General features: G+C 34.2%; 1 protein-coding gene across 1 annotated transcript in view; it reads left to right on the forward strand.

The window, feature by feature from the left end:
* LOC125658991 (lysosome-associated membrane glycoprotein 1-like) overlaps window positions 1-16,659 on the forward strand; it is a 34,895-nt gene extending 18,236 nt beyond the window's left edge. The window contains exons 2-10 of the mRNA XM_048890469.2: window positions 3,885-4,196; window positions 4,526-4,714; window positions 7,050-7,300; window positions 9,043-9,262; window positions 9,661-9,825; window positions 11,314-11,453; window positions 12,945-13,203; window positions 15,562-15,738; window positions 16,178-16,659. Coding sequence (XP_048746426.2) covers window positions 3,885-4,196; window positions 4,526-4,714; window positions 7,050-7,300; window positions 9,043-9,262; window positions 9,661-9,825; window positions 11,314-11,453; window positions 12,945-13,203; window positions 15,562-15,738; window positions 16,178-16,335 — 1,871 coding nt within the window. The 3' untranslated portion in view covers window positions 16,336-16,659. The remainder of the gene's footprint in view (window positions 1-3,884; window positions 4,197-4,525; window positions 4,715-7,049; window positions 7,301-9,042; window positions 9,263-9,660; window positions 9,826-11,313; window positions 11,454-12,944; window positions 13,204-15,561; window positions 15,739-16,177) is intronic.
* The last annotated feature ends 385 nt before the right edge of the window (window positions 16,660-17,044 follow it).

A 17,044-nucleotide genomic window follows, 5' to 3' on the forward strand; every position in this document is an offset into this window, starting at 1 on the left:
AAAGGGCAGCATAGCACACTTACCAAAAAAAAATGAATGGTTTCTGTATACAACATGTAGCCGCTTTGCAGAGATACTCAGATCTTTTTGTTCATTTATAATTTTATGCACATTTATTCATTTGACATCAATATGACAGAATTTTAGCTCTCTGGAATGTCTGTCAACAGTGAAAATATTTCAGGTATAATTTTTTTTTCCAAATTATAAACCCGGTCTTCAATCATTTATCAAAACGAACAATATTGACTCGAATAATACTAAAAAAAAACAAAACTTATACTAGCCCTAAAACAAATCTTGACACTGAAAAAGTTGGGTGTGAATTTTTTTTTTTTTTTTAAATAATGGTTTATGTTGAACATGAAATTTAGATTCCATCAACTGTCTCTCAAAGTGGTTTCCTTACCCCATTCCCTTTCTGACTATGTTTTATTGCTGAATATGTTTACTATATAATTTTGGCTTTAGACGTTATGTATTGATAAATATTTTGAAACGTATTGTTCATTATCTATCTCAGAAATAAAATGAATGAATAGGAAATTACTTTTTAAGTTATATAATTTGCATATTGAAACTGTATAACTTATATAGCTTGATAAAAAAAATGTATTTATTTTTTATTCCTATAATGATATATATTAGTCTCGGAGCTTACCTGATCCTCTCCGATTTGGATGTGTTCTAAATCTTGCTTGAGACTGACACTGTTTTCAGATTACAACGTAACTATGCCATGAACCAGTATATGTATATCATTGCAAGATAAACAATATTTTCCAAGAAACTTGAAGAAAGCAATACTGATATTGGTATGTGCATGACATTGCTTTTGAAAAATGCTTTCAGACCTGACAGTTTTTTCTACCCATATCATCTGTTTGGGTCAAAGAATTGAAATACCGCAGATTAGTGTACACCAACTTATATTCATATGTGAAAAAACATTTGTGAGATTTGTTACGCTTGTCACCATGAACCTACTTTGTATTGAAAAAGCATCTCCCTCAAATGCAAATATGTATTGTTTTAGATAGATTCTTCACCGTTAACTCATGGATAAAACTCATTGAACGCTAGGCTATAAGTTTTCGAAAACACGTAGGCCTAATCAGTTCACTGGAAATTTCCCAAATTTTCACCTACAAGAATACTTTTTAGGATACCACAGCCATATTTTGACACGGGTTTCAAATCGAGTTCAATCTCCATACAATAAATAATGACATGTGACGTCATATTCTATGTTTTGACATCATAATGCAAATGATGAAGTGGCGGATCTAATATTGAAGAAACTGTTCTGTGTAACATAAAATACAAAGCGCATCTAAAATCAAAGGAGCAATCTCTCTCTCTCTCTCTCTCTCTCTCTCTCTCTCTCTCTCTCTCTCCGCATGTGTTACTGTTTGACTTTTTTTAACGTGACGATGTCAATCTTGCGTAAATTTCACATACAAAATAACATATATTATATATATACGTGACCCTCTCCCGGGCCCAATTTTTAGTCTGCATGCCAAAAATGAGCCATGCTACTATACATGCTAACAAACTCTGTATATCAAATTCTACTGAGGCTTTTGAATGAGTCTCAGTGTATCCTTATAAAAATGAGGGGAGGGATCCTAACATGATAGGTCTACATATAGCAAATTATTTATATTTTATTATACGCAAATGCTGTAATATAATTTATTCATTGTGTTAGATATTCGGATTTTGTACAATATAGTGTTGTTCTAATTTGTTCTTTGAAATATACTCCAACGTTACACTTGGATTATTTTACATTTATAAAATTTCAGGATTATCACAGCCGGGCTTGCTATCAAACATAAATATTGACTATTTTTTTTCCTATATACCGATTCAACAATAATGTGTAGGTGAGGGTCAGAACGACCATCCCCCGATCTTGAAATTAAGAAAATGAATAATTATATCGGTCTACATATAGAGATAGGGGTACACAATATCCACCCCCCCCCACCCCCAAGTTGGTGGAACACATATTTGTCTATTTCCAATACATGTGTACTTCCATTTTTAAAATACCAAGACACGTTTGATTTGTCTATACCGACCACATAGTCACGAATAGTGTACATCATTCCGTAACCAAGAGCGAAAATGTACATTTTCTGGTGTACATCTTCTACACCCTTTACAGGGCGTGTGTTGGTAAATGCACCGAAAAATTCAATATCGCTGAAAAATGGTGAGACGGAAAATTTGCAGGTTTTTCTCTTCGTACATGTATATGTACATATATTTTGTTATGTGAAGTATATATATTAAGAGGATGGTCCAGTGTATTGTACAGTGTATGTACATTGTAGTCATTTACAATAGTTTGTTGATTGATTGTATATTGTTTAACGTCTCTCTCGAGAATTTTTCACTCATATGGAGACGTCACCAAGACCGGTGAAGGGCTTCAAATTTAAGCCTATGCTCGGCGCTTACGGCCATTGAGCAGTGAGGGTTCTTTTAGCGTGCCACTCTACTGTGACACGGGACATCCGTTTAAAAAAATAAGGTCATCTCCGAGGAACCGTGACTTTCACACCTGATACCGAGCGTTTGGCGATGGAACTGTCACTATCTGTTTTAACGACTTAGGTCTGTAGTGGCCGGTATTCGAACCCCGACCTTCCGCATGCGAGGTGAGCGCTCTACCTCTAGGCCAAAGCGGCGGTTGCAATAGTTTGAAATGTATTTCCGTTTTCATATCCTTTTTACAATAGTTTGAAATGTATTTTAAAAAGAATAGAACATAGAACATATTTTATTTTCCAATCAAGGGCCCACAAGGGACAGCATGAAAATACACACAAATAATGTACATATACAAGTAAAGAAAGAAGTGATTACATAACACATACAAATACAGTGGCATATATTGTTCAAAATAAATTTTCCAGTTATATTTGGAATGGATGGCTCTTCAGAACATAGTATGTAAATGAAATTTGGTTCATCATTGAGTTTGGTAACATTTTAAACTGTTTTTTCTATAGCACCACAAAAAGCTTTTCTTTCATCAGCAAACTTTTCACATTTAATATAAAAAAAAAATGAATCTCATCACCTAATGAACCGGAGTTGCATTTGTTACATATTCGTTCATTCCTAGTAATACCAGAATATTTACCAACTTCAATCCTTAATTTATGAGCTGATATCCGTAACTTACAAATAGATCTTCTAATATCAAATTTTTTAATTTTATTAAGATAGTTCTCAAAACCAAAGTGCTCCTTAAGTTTAAAATAAGTGCACAGTTTCCCCATCAATTAATTAATTTCGATTATTGTACCAGGTTTCAGTGTATTTATCACAAAGTAATTTCTTTACAAATTTCTTAAATCTATACTGACTAAAATATGAATACGATTGATATTTCGTATGCAATCATAAAAAACAAATATATTTTTGTACAAAAATTTCTTAGATTTTAGTAATTATCTATTTTGAACTTTATTTGCTTTAAAATTATTAAATCTCCAATGAGGACCCCATCAACTGCTGTAAATCCATATTGAATTTACATGTACTATGAAATACTGAAATCGAAAGTAACAAATGCGATTGCGCAGCGTCAGATCGTAAGTTGCGGATCTTTCGCAAGTTAAGTTTACGATGGAAACTTAAGAACACGTTAGTAAAACAGAAGCATCGTATCTTAAATGAAAACGTACGAAATTCTTAAGCAAGAATTTCTTGCGTAAGATAAGAAGTTTAGTAAAACTCAGCCCTGGCCCTCTTGGTCAGTATAAGATGATCTATTTCTGTCTGTGAACATAATTTGCAAGTTTTTTCATTTCTTAGAATTTCATAATATTAACCATGTTCAACTGTATAATATTTTAACAAAGCACTAGCAGTGGTTCAGGGGAGTGAATATGTTTACTTGGATGGTAATAACCAGTCCTGCATCGTTGTGAAGATGGATGTTACTTTTACACTGTCCAATGGAACTGGTTCTGTAATACTTGATGGAAATAATTTTACTGTGATAAGTGGGGATTGTGCATCAGCAACTGAAGATATTGCATCCATGTTACTTCAAAATAGCAATGAGGATATTCTGACTCTCACATTCCTTAAAGCAGACAATCGTGCAGTCAGTATGAGTTTTGTGTTCGCTGTTTCCCCTAGTTACTACTTTCCAGGAGTTCCGACACCAAGTAAGCGCCAACATTGACTTGATTTTGATCAATTCAGCTACATGTAGTGAAGACAAATTCTTCTTTGTAAATGCAATTTTTATTTTATAATTCAAATTCCATTTATGATTTATATATTGCCTTTGGTTACATTATTCATTTAGCAAAGTTGTAATAAACAGCTGCATCATTGATAAAGTTGGGAATTCATTTTTTTCCCCTTCAAATTCAAGTTTTTTTTAGGTAAAACATTATGGTATTGCTTAGTTATTCATATTTAGAGATAAACTGAATGTAGAACTGATACTTCTTTATGAAAATGTCTTCATTGTGTGTTAAATTTATTGTAGATTCGGTTAATTTAAATGATCAAGGAGATCTAGTGATGGGAAATGATACACAACTTTACGAGTGTAACTCCCCCCAGAAAATTACACTGACAGGAGATCTGGAAGGTGTCACATATTCACTGGTTTTGGATATGTCCAATACACAGATACAGGCCTTCAATATCCAGGGTGGAAATCTTAGCAGTGACGGTTAGTGATGGCTCAGAATCTGATCCAGACAGAACAGGGTCCTATCATCCGGCACGGCATCCAATCCAACTTTTACAGAGTCCTATCAGTTGGCAGAACATCCGATCTAGCTGCAGAACTGTAGTTCTCTGGAAAAATGTGTGGACAGTTCTGCAGCTACATCCGATCCAACTTGTACACTGAGTCCGATCAACCGGCACAGCATCCAATTCAACTTGTACACAGAGTCCTATCAGCTGGCACATCCTATGTAACTTGTAGATATGGTCCTATCAACCAACACAACATCCTAATCAACTTGTACGGTGCTAGCAGCTAATTCCTTGCAGAGTCCTACGTCCCACTGTAGTCATGTTCCTATATATTCCCCACACACCTACCTTGCATCTAATCCTTTGTTATCAATTGCACACTGTCATTCTACCTTTGTATGAAGAAGGTATCAATGGGCATTTACTCGTGTGTATATAACTGCCAAATGCTCACTCGTATGCACAGCGATGTAATTTTATCCTTGTATTATAGTAAAGTTTTGCAATATAAAGTTAACTGGACTTGTGAGTTTTTATGATATTATTGTCGTCTTTTCTGTGATTTTCAGTTTGGATTTTCTGTATCATATAAGTATATTATTTGTATGTTTCAAAAATCAAATTAAGGTATTCAAAGTATAACGACCATATTTCATATCTAATAGATAAATGGTGGGATTTTTTAATCATGGTATCAGTTTGAAGGGTTCATCCAATAAAGTAATCTACCATAGGAATTTTCAAAATTTTGTTTACTGCTTTATTTATTTCACCTAGAATTTAACACCAAAAGAGCATGTTTTATTACAATATTTATCAGATAAATTATATTGTCATACAAATCTCTTAGTAGAAAGTTACATACTCTTTCTCTTCATAAAAATATGAAAAATGATTAATCATTTACCAAACACATTTTCAGAAAATTAGATGGGTTTTTTTTATTTTTACATAGGGCAAATAAATCTTTTAAAAAGTTCCAAGTGGAGAAAGATCAGCTTCTAATCATTTATCAGTCATGTGAATTTCATCTGCTTCACTTTCATCATTATTTAACAATGATGATTTAAAATGATAATTATTCTCTCGTTATACATTGAATGACAGGTAAATATAACGAACAGTGATCAATCTTATAACTCCTATAAGCAATACAAAATAGATAGTTGGGTAAACACGGACCCCCTGGACACACAAGAGGTGGGGTCAGGTGTCCAGGAGAAGTAAGCATCCCCTGTCGACCGGTCACACCCGCCATGAGCCTTATATCCTGATGAGGTAAACGGAGTTATCCGTAGTCAAAATGAGTGTGCCAAGAACGGCCTAACAATCAGAATACCTTATGAAAGGAAATTATTTCTATATCTCACTTATTCGTTAAGATATGAAAACATTATGTAATATCAGTTTGAACTGCAAAGTCGATACATATATAGTAAAGAAATTATTATCTTGCAGCACATTATGTGTATAAAATTGAATAGTTAGTATATGAAAATAATGGTTTGCTCTTTTTAAAAATCTTTATATATATATATATATATATCGTTATTTTCATTAAATTTTTATCACCACAGAGTCATCCACTTCTGCTTCATACTTAGATATTTTATTGAAAGCAGACATTAACGGCAAACTGACAACTCAACTGTATAACAAACGGGATGATTTTAGCTTCTCCATCGTCAACTTCCCATATTTATGTAGCAATATTCCATTATCACCTGCATATGGTGTTTATATATCTCAACTGATTCGATATGCAAGAGCTTGTTCTGCGTATAGTCAGTTTTTAAATCGAGGTAAGCTATTGACAAAGATGATGATACAGGGGTTTAAATTGTCTCGATTTAAGTCAGCATTTCGCAAATTCTATGGTCGTTATAACGATCTAGCTCGTCAATACAACCTATCATTGGGTCAAATGTTGTCTGACGTGTTTCATACCGATTGTTAAGTCGTTCTTGGTACATTGATTTTGACTGCGGATAATTCCGTTTACCTGATCAGGATATAGGGCTCACGGCGAGTGTGACCGGTCAACAGGGTATGCTTACTCCTCCTAGGCACCTGATCCTACCTCTGGTGTGTCCAGGGGTCCCTATTTGCCCAACTATCTATTTTGCATTGCTTATAGGATTTATGAGATTGATCACTGTTCGTTATCTTCACCTTGCATATTATTTTATGTCTTTTTTATTTTGCAAATTTACAAACTTGCTTTTTCTCCTGTATACATAGTTGTTATGTTTTTCATGAGACGAAGATTACAATTCTCAAAGAAAACCCTATGACTTTTTCAGTGTTTGTGTGCAGTGCTGATCAGATGACAACATCAGTCATAATATCAACAGAATCCAACTCAACAACGCCAACCACAGGGGCAAGCACTCAACCGACAACTGAACCCCCTCCAACAACCACTGATATCCCCACACCTCCCACACCACTTGGAAAATCCACATACCGGGTCATGGAGGGCTCTGAAGCTTGTCTCATCATGGAGGGTAGCTTCCAGCTCAGTGTTACTTACATGAAAAAGGATAATAGCAGTGTAAGGGATAATTCTATTTTACTGACCTTTGATAGTAAAATTACAATGGGGTATCTAATCTTACATTAGACATCTAAGCTCATGATGGATATCTAAACTGACAGTAGATGTTTCCATTAGCTTGTGATACTGTAAATGTGGTTATTTATGGTGGGTGTTAAGTTATCCAACGTCCAATATTACGCGTAAGGGAAAATACGCGGTAACTGAATATGATCTATATTAAATCTAATATCTAATCTATAGCTAAACGCGTGGGGGAAATTTAAGCATTGATTACATAATGCGTTATTAGTGTAAAATTTCCCCCACGCATAAATAAGCACTTTTACAGTACGTGTTAGTTCATAGAAACAGTGTAGATTAGATGGAATGAATTCAGTGGAAATACAGTAGATCCTTGTTAATCCGGACACTTTGGTCCCTAACAAACTCTTTCTGATTAATGAAGCGTCTGGATATTGTAGATCACTTCTATTTTGCGAGTCCTTATTTTCTTGTGGATACATTGATGTGTTTCACAAATCACTATTCATTGCTAATTGATAAATGTAAGTCTTCTCTATGTGTACGAGTTTATTAGTAAGAACTTAATTTTTGCTAATGGCTAGTCTCACAAAATTATACTTCTGTAATACTCTTGCCAATAAAATGTAAATTACGGAAACTGAATCGCATATGTTAAATCCTCATACGAGTTATCAATATGCTTACTTCATTGGTGTGTAATATGAAATGAATATCTAAATAATAATTTGCCTTATTGAATAAATCATATTAAGTATTGACATTTGCATGCATTTCAAAGCACTGAAATTGAAATAGTCTTGTACTTGTAGACAATCAAATATACAAAATTTTACACCACATATTAAAAGCAAGCAATCGAGCACTCATGTAATTGAATAGATAAATACTTAAAGATTTCATATTTATTGATATCTTGGGGGATAAAACCACTCAATCTCGTTATTACAAACAACTACCGCTTTGATCTGGTCATACGCTCTTATCATTTTGAGCTGCTAATTCAAGCGACTTTAAAATTATGGGTGTCTGCTGCATGCAACAATATGGATTTTAAAGTGTTCGTGGCTTGTCATGTTTACAGTGCGGGTGAAGAAATAAACCGGAAGCGACGGTGTGACGTCATAAATTAAACTTCAATGGCCACTCTCTTAGCGGCGGGTAATTTAAAATATATGATAGATTAATATTGATTTAACCGTTAAACAAGGGCTGTTGTTGTCAAATACTGTCATTTACGATATCACAAAGTAATATTCAGAAAAGCAACAATGTGGTTAGGGTTGACTTTAGAATCACACAGTCACAACCCCATGAGGCTAGGTTGGGGTCATAATATGGGGTTAAAATTTATAATTGGATAAAAGAGGGTAAAGATCTTTTAAATATCTTCTTCTGAAGATCAACAAGGCTAACGTTATTAGAATTGAAAAATAATTTAATTTTGAGGGTGACTCGGGTGAGTGTTATGGCCCATGAATCTCTTAATTTGAAGGAAGGTGGGGGTGTGTTCTTTCTATTTTATTATTTAACAACTTCAACTTCATTAGATTAGAAAAAAATGTTAATTTTGACCAATCTCAGTGGGTGGGGTATGGACCACTGGTCCCTTCTGCCTCTGAACTATAACAAGTACATAGATGTTTCTCCCAAAAGACACTTTCAAACTTTGGGCTAGAAACACTTCCAAATGCATAATATATCTTAATTTGTAGGGTTCTGGGATTGTGAATGTTCCAGAGAGTAAGAATGTCAATGTCACCGGAAAGTGTGCAAGCGTGAATGACACTACATCCCAACTCACCATCACAGCAAAAGACGAGGCCATAAAGTCAATGACCTTTAACTTTGAGATTGTGAATGATAAGTCTCGGCTGGTGTCTTGGTCAGCAGAAGTCAGTTTGAATTCCAAGTCATTCCCTGATGCCAAGGAAGGTAAATGAATTGGCTCCATGTATTACACAATTTAAAGCTTAATTCTGTCTGAGTTTAAAGACAAAAACACTTTAAATTCTCTTGAATTAATAGTGTTTTAAAGATGGTAATGAGTTTTGTAATATCTGTGTCAAATTTGTCCACGTAATTTACGTATTCAGGTTGCTATGATTACTGATTTGTTACACTGTATAAAAATATGAAATAAGTACATGTGTATGTGTATGTTTGGGCTGGTAAGTTTTGTTGTTGTACTATCCAAAGGAATTTTATACCTTCAACTTGACAATTTTCAAAATCTTTTTGAGTTGAACATTAGCAATAAATTCATCTATGTTTGTTACATATAAATTATGGTGGATTGTTATTTGATATGACTCTGGCCTTTTTTTTTCCAGATGAGCTAAACCACATCGTGAATGAACCAATCAACTTCTCCGATGCCAAAGTATACTACAAGTGTGATACAGGAGAGACCTTTAAGGACGGAACGCTGGGCTTCATCGTGAAACAGTTCCGTGTTCAGGCTTTTAATGTGGAAAGTGGAAAGTTCTCAGACAATGGTAAGTATTATAGTATGCAAACATAGTGCAGTCAAACTTGACTAATCTGGATGGTGTGCAATCTGAAGTATTGTTTAAACTGTATCAAAGGACTATACCTGATAAATGAACAACCTTTCTGGGCCCCGTGAAATTCAGAATTTTAAAGGTTTAAAGAAAACCTAGTGACCGATCAACAGCGGTTGCTTACTCATTCGAGGAACTTGATCCCACCTCTGGTATATCCAGGGGTTCGTGTTTGCCCAACTCTCTACTTTGTATTGCTTTTAGGAGTTATGAGATTGATAACCGTTTGTTATCTTCACCTTTCATCAGAGATATTAATCGTACTTTTTTTGCTTGTGATTTCTGAGCATGTAAGAATTAAACTATAGACTTGTCAATAGTATACTCTTTTGCTTGGCTTTTTGAGGAACAGTCAATTTTTTGTAATGTGGGAGAAGACATGGAAAACTGTTGTCGTAGGCTGAAGACACATTTGCTTCCAATCGTCAAATTGCGTTGCGTTTTGAGCATCATTCAGTCAAAACATTTCTCAAACAAACTGTTACGTTTAACGACATCACAATCAACTATCGAGAACCCATTCATTTGATAGACTACTGGTATCTGAAATATTTGCATTAGGAACTCGCAAAAATCTCTCGAGAATTACAGATTTTAGGATTAAATGAAAACGCGTTTCTATAGCATACATATCCAGTACACAATAATGAAGGAGTAATCAGATTATTCATTTTAGACCAAAACAAACTAACAACTCAAGTCTATGATAAACGGGATGATTTCAGCTTCTCCATCGTCAACTTCCCATATTCATGTAGCAATATTCCATTAACACCTGCATATGGTGTTTATATCTCTCAACTGATTCGATACGCAAGAGCTTGTTCTGCATATGATCAGTTTTTAAATCGAGGCAGGCTACCGACAGAGAAGTTGATGGTGCAAGGGTTTCAACATTTTCGTTTAAAGTCCGCATGTGGTTGATATAACAATTTAGTTTGCCAATACAACTTATCATTGGTTCAAATGCTGTCTGACATGTTTCATACCGATTGTTAGGCTGTTCTTGGCAAAATAATTTTGACTACGGATAACTCCGTTTATCTGATCAAGATAGAGGACTCACGGCGGGTGTGACCTGTCGACAGGGGATGCTTACTTCCTAGACACCTGATGAAATCCTCCAGTTACTGTGTACTAAAAAAAATTATTTTAAAAGATTCAGCGAAAATCTACTACTATGGCTTTCTGTATTTGAGTCTGTAATTAAGATGTCTATTTGCTATTCTGGAATCAAATATTTCCAAATTATACAAGTTACACTTTATATCTTAAAATTTGAAAGGTTCATTTTTATTATGTTGAAAATTCTTTTTCAATTTCTGCGGCACTGTATGTCCGCCAGTTACTGTGTACTCACAGGCCAATGTGGTACAGTGTAGTAAATTGCACAAAACTAATTTTCTTAATCTTGCCTTTCAGGAGCCGACTGTAAAGAAGATGTGGGTCCTGTTCCTATGACCATTCCAAATAACACATTTACTTTTACGGAGGCAAACAACACGTGTATTGTCTTTAAAGGCAGAATCCAGTTTAGCATTCCATACGTGTCAAAAAGGGGCGTACGTTAACAAAGTTTATGTTTCATTTTTTGTGGCATTGTAATTTTTAAGTTAGAAGTAAAATAATGATTTTTAAAACATCTCCAGCCCACCCCTTGATTAAATTTACAAATATTTGAAGGAAATAATTCAATAATCAGCTGAATAATTAAGCGTTGTATGTCTTAAAATGATAATATGTGTTTCAAAGATAGACTGTGTAGCATTTGTTCCTGCTTAGCTTTATATCATTATGCATTGAAGAAATGAAGCATTAATTAAGTTTTTACAAGTAAACATCGTGTAAAACCTGCGGGGTTTGATGGTACCCCGTGGGTTTCACACAATGACAAGAACAGTAAACTCTGAATACTGACCAGCTATTGGACTAAAGAAAATAGGCGGCCAAGTGGGGTGTCCGGTTTACTGAAAATTGATAATGATGTCATGTCCTTTTTCCAAAGCTTATACTGCATACTATCATTCTTTTTGGTTTTCTATTGACAACAAGAAGTACTTATACGGTACAAATTTTGATGCACCAGATGCGCATTTCGACACACAATGTCTCTTCAGTGATGCTTAACCGAAATGTTTGAAATCCGAAATAACAATTAATATGTTGTTGAATTTGCCTGTTAATCGTCGTAAAATGAAAGCAGTTTAATTCTTTAAAAAGTAGTCCATAATGTGCTTACTGGTAGGTAAATTCTACAGCAATTATTGTATTTTTCAAAGAATTCCTGATTGCATAAAGCAACCAAGAAAAAGATCTAAATACAATTTTTGAAAATAAATTTCCTTATTGACTTATTAGGTCAACTGATCATGAGTCATTCAGGCAACTTGTTCCCATTGGTCAGCGTCACGCATGACAAGTCGTCCTTTATCGTGCTTGAGCAGTTGAACATTTTTAACTTGTTAATATCTATTTTTCCAATTCTTTTAAAATTTGGTATGAAGCATCTTTTGGACAAGGGGGATATAAATTTTAAATAACATCACTCCTCAACCCTGGGACCTTACACATTGGAGAAAAACTGCCAAACATTTACTAGTTTTGAAAACTCCTCTTCTCTTCAACTACATGTCTGTTAGATAAACTAAATGCATAGTCCTGAAGAGTAAGAAGGCGTCTAATAAATTGTAAATTTCAGGATCCCTGGGTATTGAATAACGGTATTTTTGTACAGTAAAATGGATTATGGATATTTTAAAATTACATTGTTTAGTACAGTAAAATGGATTATAAATATTTTTAAATGACAATGTTTTGTACATTAAAATGGATTATAGGTCAAATGACACTGTTTTGTACGGTAAAATGATTGCAGATATTTAATGTCAGTATTTAGTTCAGTAAAATGGATTATTAATTTTAAATGACTGTCTTTCGTGCAGTAAAATGGATTGCAGATATTTAATGACAGTGTTTTAATTTGTACAGTAAAATGGATTGCAGATATTTAATGGCAGTGTTTTATACAGTACTCTTTGTGTGATTAATTTCAGAATGTGTCAGAACTGATATCCGTGCCATCAGAGTTCAATGTAACTGGAGGAAGCTGCAGCACAACACTGAATGGATATCTCTCTCAAAATATAGAAATTACATTTTATGACAGCTGGAATCTTACGATTTTCTTCTCGTCTGATGGCAAAGAAACCGAGCTCTTAACTGCACCAACAAAACCCACCAAGTACTTTATTTCACAAATCCAACTGGATTATGACTACAACAGCAATCTCTTCATTGATATTGAAGATAGCAGTGAGTAAATATTTCTCATGTTCATGCACATCAATAATTACCCTATTAGTCCTGTACTCGTGAAACTGGAGGGAACTATAGGCTTCGTCATCTGTGAGTCTGTCCGTAAACTTTTAAACATTTCTTGCTTCTCAATAACCATAAAGGGATTTACAATTGTTCAAATGAAGGACCATACTCTTTTCAAAGGGGAGATAATAATTAATAGATAGTAAAATAGGGTGGCCAAAATGTAATTTGAAAGTCTTCTCAACAAAAAGCACTGAAGCAGAGAAGACAAAACTCATGTAAACGCTTTCTTAATGAGTGGAGATTCAAAACTGTACAATTTTTTGGTTCCCGTGGATATGATGGAGTTACAATAAGAGATCATATTTTTAAAAAATGTTCTTAAGAACTGTAGGGTCACGATTACTCATTTTGACATGCAAGCATCCTAAAGTAGTGTAGATTCAAGTATATTCTAATCATGGAATAAGGTAGGGTGGGACCACGATTTGGGAACAAAGTTTTATATCGGAATACATAGGGAAATTAAAAAAAAAAATCTTTTTCTCTCGAGTACTAGTTCCATAAATACAGCATCTACAATAAGTGCAGAGTTTAGTGAGGTATATATGTTTTACATGGTAATACATGGGGGGGGGGGGATCTTATTCTCAATACCAACAGGGCTATGATAAGTCATATTGATATATAAGTGCCGATTTTGATTTATCCAAATCACGGCCCTGGAGGGTAGGGTGGGGCCTCAAGATGGAATCTAATGTTTACATAACAATATATGAGGATTCCAAAAAATGTTTTCATAACCAGCAGGTCCATATCTAAAATGCATGCATCCTCAGGTAGATCTTCAAATCCTGGCCTGTGATGGGATGATGGAGTTTCAGTAGGGAATATATATATATATATATATATATATATATATATATATATATATATATATATATATATATATATATATATAATCCAAATTGTGTTTTTAAAACATCACAGTGTCCGGTATAAAATATTAAAAAAAATAGAATAAACAGTACACAAAGTTAAAAATTTATCGCAAGCGCTTTCATTTTATAATCCTCAGGCGTTACATTTTAAAACAGTTTTGAAAATAACAATATATGAGGATTCCAAAAATCATTATTGTAGATATACATGTATATATACTTGTTTTAACACACAAAATATCTAGACGACACATGGTGACAGAGACGCGGGTAGAAAGTTGTGAATGTTGACGACGCTTAGGTAGAAGTGAAAATAAAGAACTTTATGCAAGGTGAAGATAACGAACAGTGATCAATCTCATAACTCCTACAAGCAATACAAAATAGATAGTTGGGCACACACGGACCCCTGGACACACCAGAGGTGGGATCAGGTGCCTAGGAGGAGTAAGCATCCCCTGTTGACCGGTCACACCCGCCGTGAGCCCCATATCCTGATCAGGTAAACGGAGTTATCCGCAGTCAAAATCAGTGTGCCAAGAACGGTTTAACAATCGGTATGAAACACGTCAGACAGCATTTGACCCAATGCGAGGTTGTATTGACGAACTAGATCGTTATAACGACCATAGAATTTGCGAAATGCTGACTTGTATGGTTTATTGTTCAGAATACTGGAGGTGAGGTTGTTCCTAAAGGGGCAATAGAACTCGAGGCTGAGGACGAATACAGCATTGTTTAATGCAAGGATAAAGACTTTATTGTTTGTAGATGATTGTTTTGAATGTTAAAGAAAATGCAAGAAATGAAACAATAGAAATTTCTAGACCGGATACGGTCCCAGCAATATGTATAGCCTTATGAAATTCTATTTTCCTATAATGTTTTTGGATAATTTTCATAATAATTATGATTTATTTTTATTTTATTAAACATTAGCTGTTGTCAAAAGATTATTCACAGAGAATATTATGCAAATGATTGACATGGGACTGATAGGGGGCACGTATTGTTCTGCAATACTTACAAAATAGATAACGAGCGATCATATCTGTAACTACAGGTGACTCAGGTCTTGATCTCTCTAAGCTGATTTTTTATACATTTTCACAAATTCACACTTGATGTTTTGAAGTTTCGATTCCTTGACGTTCTTGATCTCTTTAAGTAAAATCTTTGTCCTGTTATACCTATTTTATCATATTTCAATCTCGAAAAAATTGAAGACACACTTCTCAAAATTGGACAGGGTCTTTTCAAATTCTCTCCAGAACAAACGCAACAGAGTATGTGTTGCAAACTGGTCAAGATTAATTTCAGTGACTCTCAGTCCATGCGTTAATTTCTGTGAAAGTGATTCACAGTATTTTTTTTTATTGAATGCATGGTATCTGTTATTGTTTTCTAGTGGTTGGTGAAAAGAAATCAGTTGTTGCTACCAACCTTACCATGTTGACAACAAGCAAAGACAAGAGCTATATGTGCAACAAAGCTACCACATTTGACTTACACGATGGTTTGTCAATGGCAGTCACAGACTTCCAGTATCAGGCTTTCAAAGATGGAAACACAACACAATTTGGTGGTATGTGTTTTTGTTTGTCTATTGTTAGGTGTCACTTTATTAGGAATGTTAATATACTGGTAGTTGTATCACTGTATTAGGAATGTTTATATATTGTTAGGTGTGTCACTGTATTAGGAATGTTAATATATCGTTAGGTGTGTCATGTATTAGGACTGTTAATATATTGGTAGGTGTGTCACTGTATCAGGAATGTTAATATATTGCTAGGTGTGTTACATATTTTTAGTTGTGTTGGCATGTTTTTAGAGATGTTAGTGCATTAGGTGTATAAATAATGAATAACATTCTGCAAATCTATTAAAACTTGCAAACTTGAATCAGTTGTCCTTTTAACACTATATAATTAGAGCTGTCTCTGTTGCTGTGTTCAACCTTCTATCTGATCACTTTTACAACATTTGTTTGTGTATTAATGTCATGAATCATTATTCAACAGATGCCAATGAGTGTACCGGGGACGAGGACACAAACAACATTGTACCTATTGCAGTCGGAGCTTCTCTAGCAGGACTTGTGATCATCGTACTGATTGTGTATTTGATTGGACGAAAGAGAGATCAACTTCATGAAGATAGCGGATATGAACCGGCGTAGAAGCAAACAATGCATAAAATCATCTTAGAATTGATAGAGTCTCAATATGAGGAAGAGTCATTTTATGGAACACTAAGATAATTTCCTTAGAATCAGTATGCTAAAAACGGAATTAATATTTTTGTAGGTAAATACAAGCAACTGTCTTATTGGTTACAAATAGTAAATTAATACTCAAATACAAATACTCAAATATTGGCACAGGGTTTAATTTCCCATTAACAAACTCTCATGTGCATGTATCAAAAGTGAAGATAACGAACACCTATAAGCAATAGAAAATAGAGAGTTGGGCAAATATATATATATATATATATATATATATATATATATATACACACACACACACACACACACACACACACACACACACACACATATATATATATATATATATATATATATATATATATACTGAGCAATGTTTAACTACAACATTAGAACTGAAATGGATTTTGCAACTGAAAGTATGTTCAGCTAGAATTACAATCATAGAAGACTGAAATAAGAAAGTTAATGTACATCTTGTAAAATTTCACATGTTGTGTTGTTGGAAGTGTTTTTAGATATTTCGATGAACAGATTGGTACTTTCAACAATTTAAGATGTACTTCGATTCTGATGAAAGTTTATCTTTTACTTTAATTTTGAAAGTGACTATGATTTTGGCAATAAAAGAGTATAGACCTGGGCAGCCATGAATTGGCAT

The sequence above is a fragment of the Ostrea edulis genome, chromosome 9 (assembly GCF_947568905.1).
Source record: "Ostrea edulis chromosome 9, xbOstEdul1.1, whole genome shotgun sequence".
Lineage (NCBI taxonomy): Eukaryota > Metazoa > Mollusca > Bivalvia > Ostreida > Ostreidae > Ostrea > Ostrea edulis.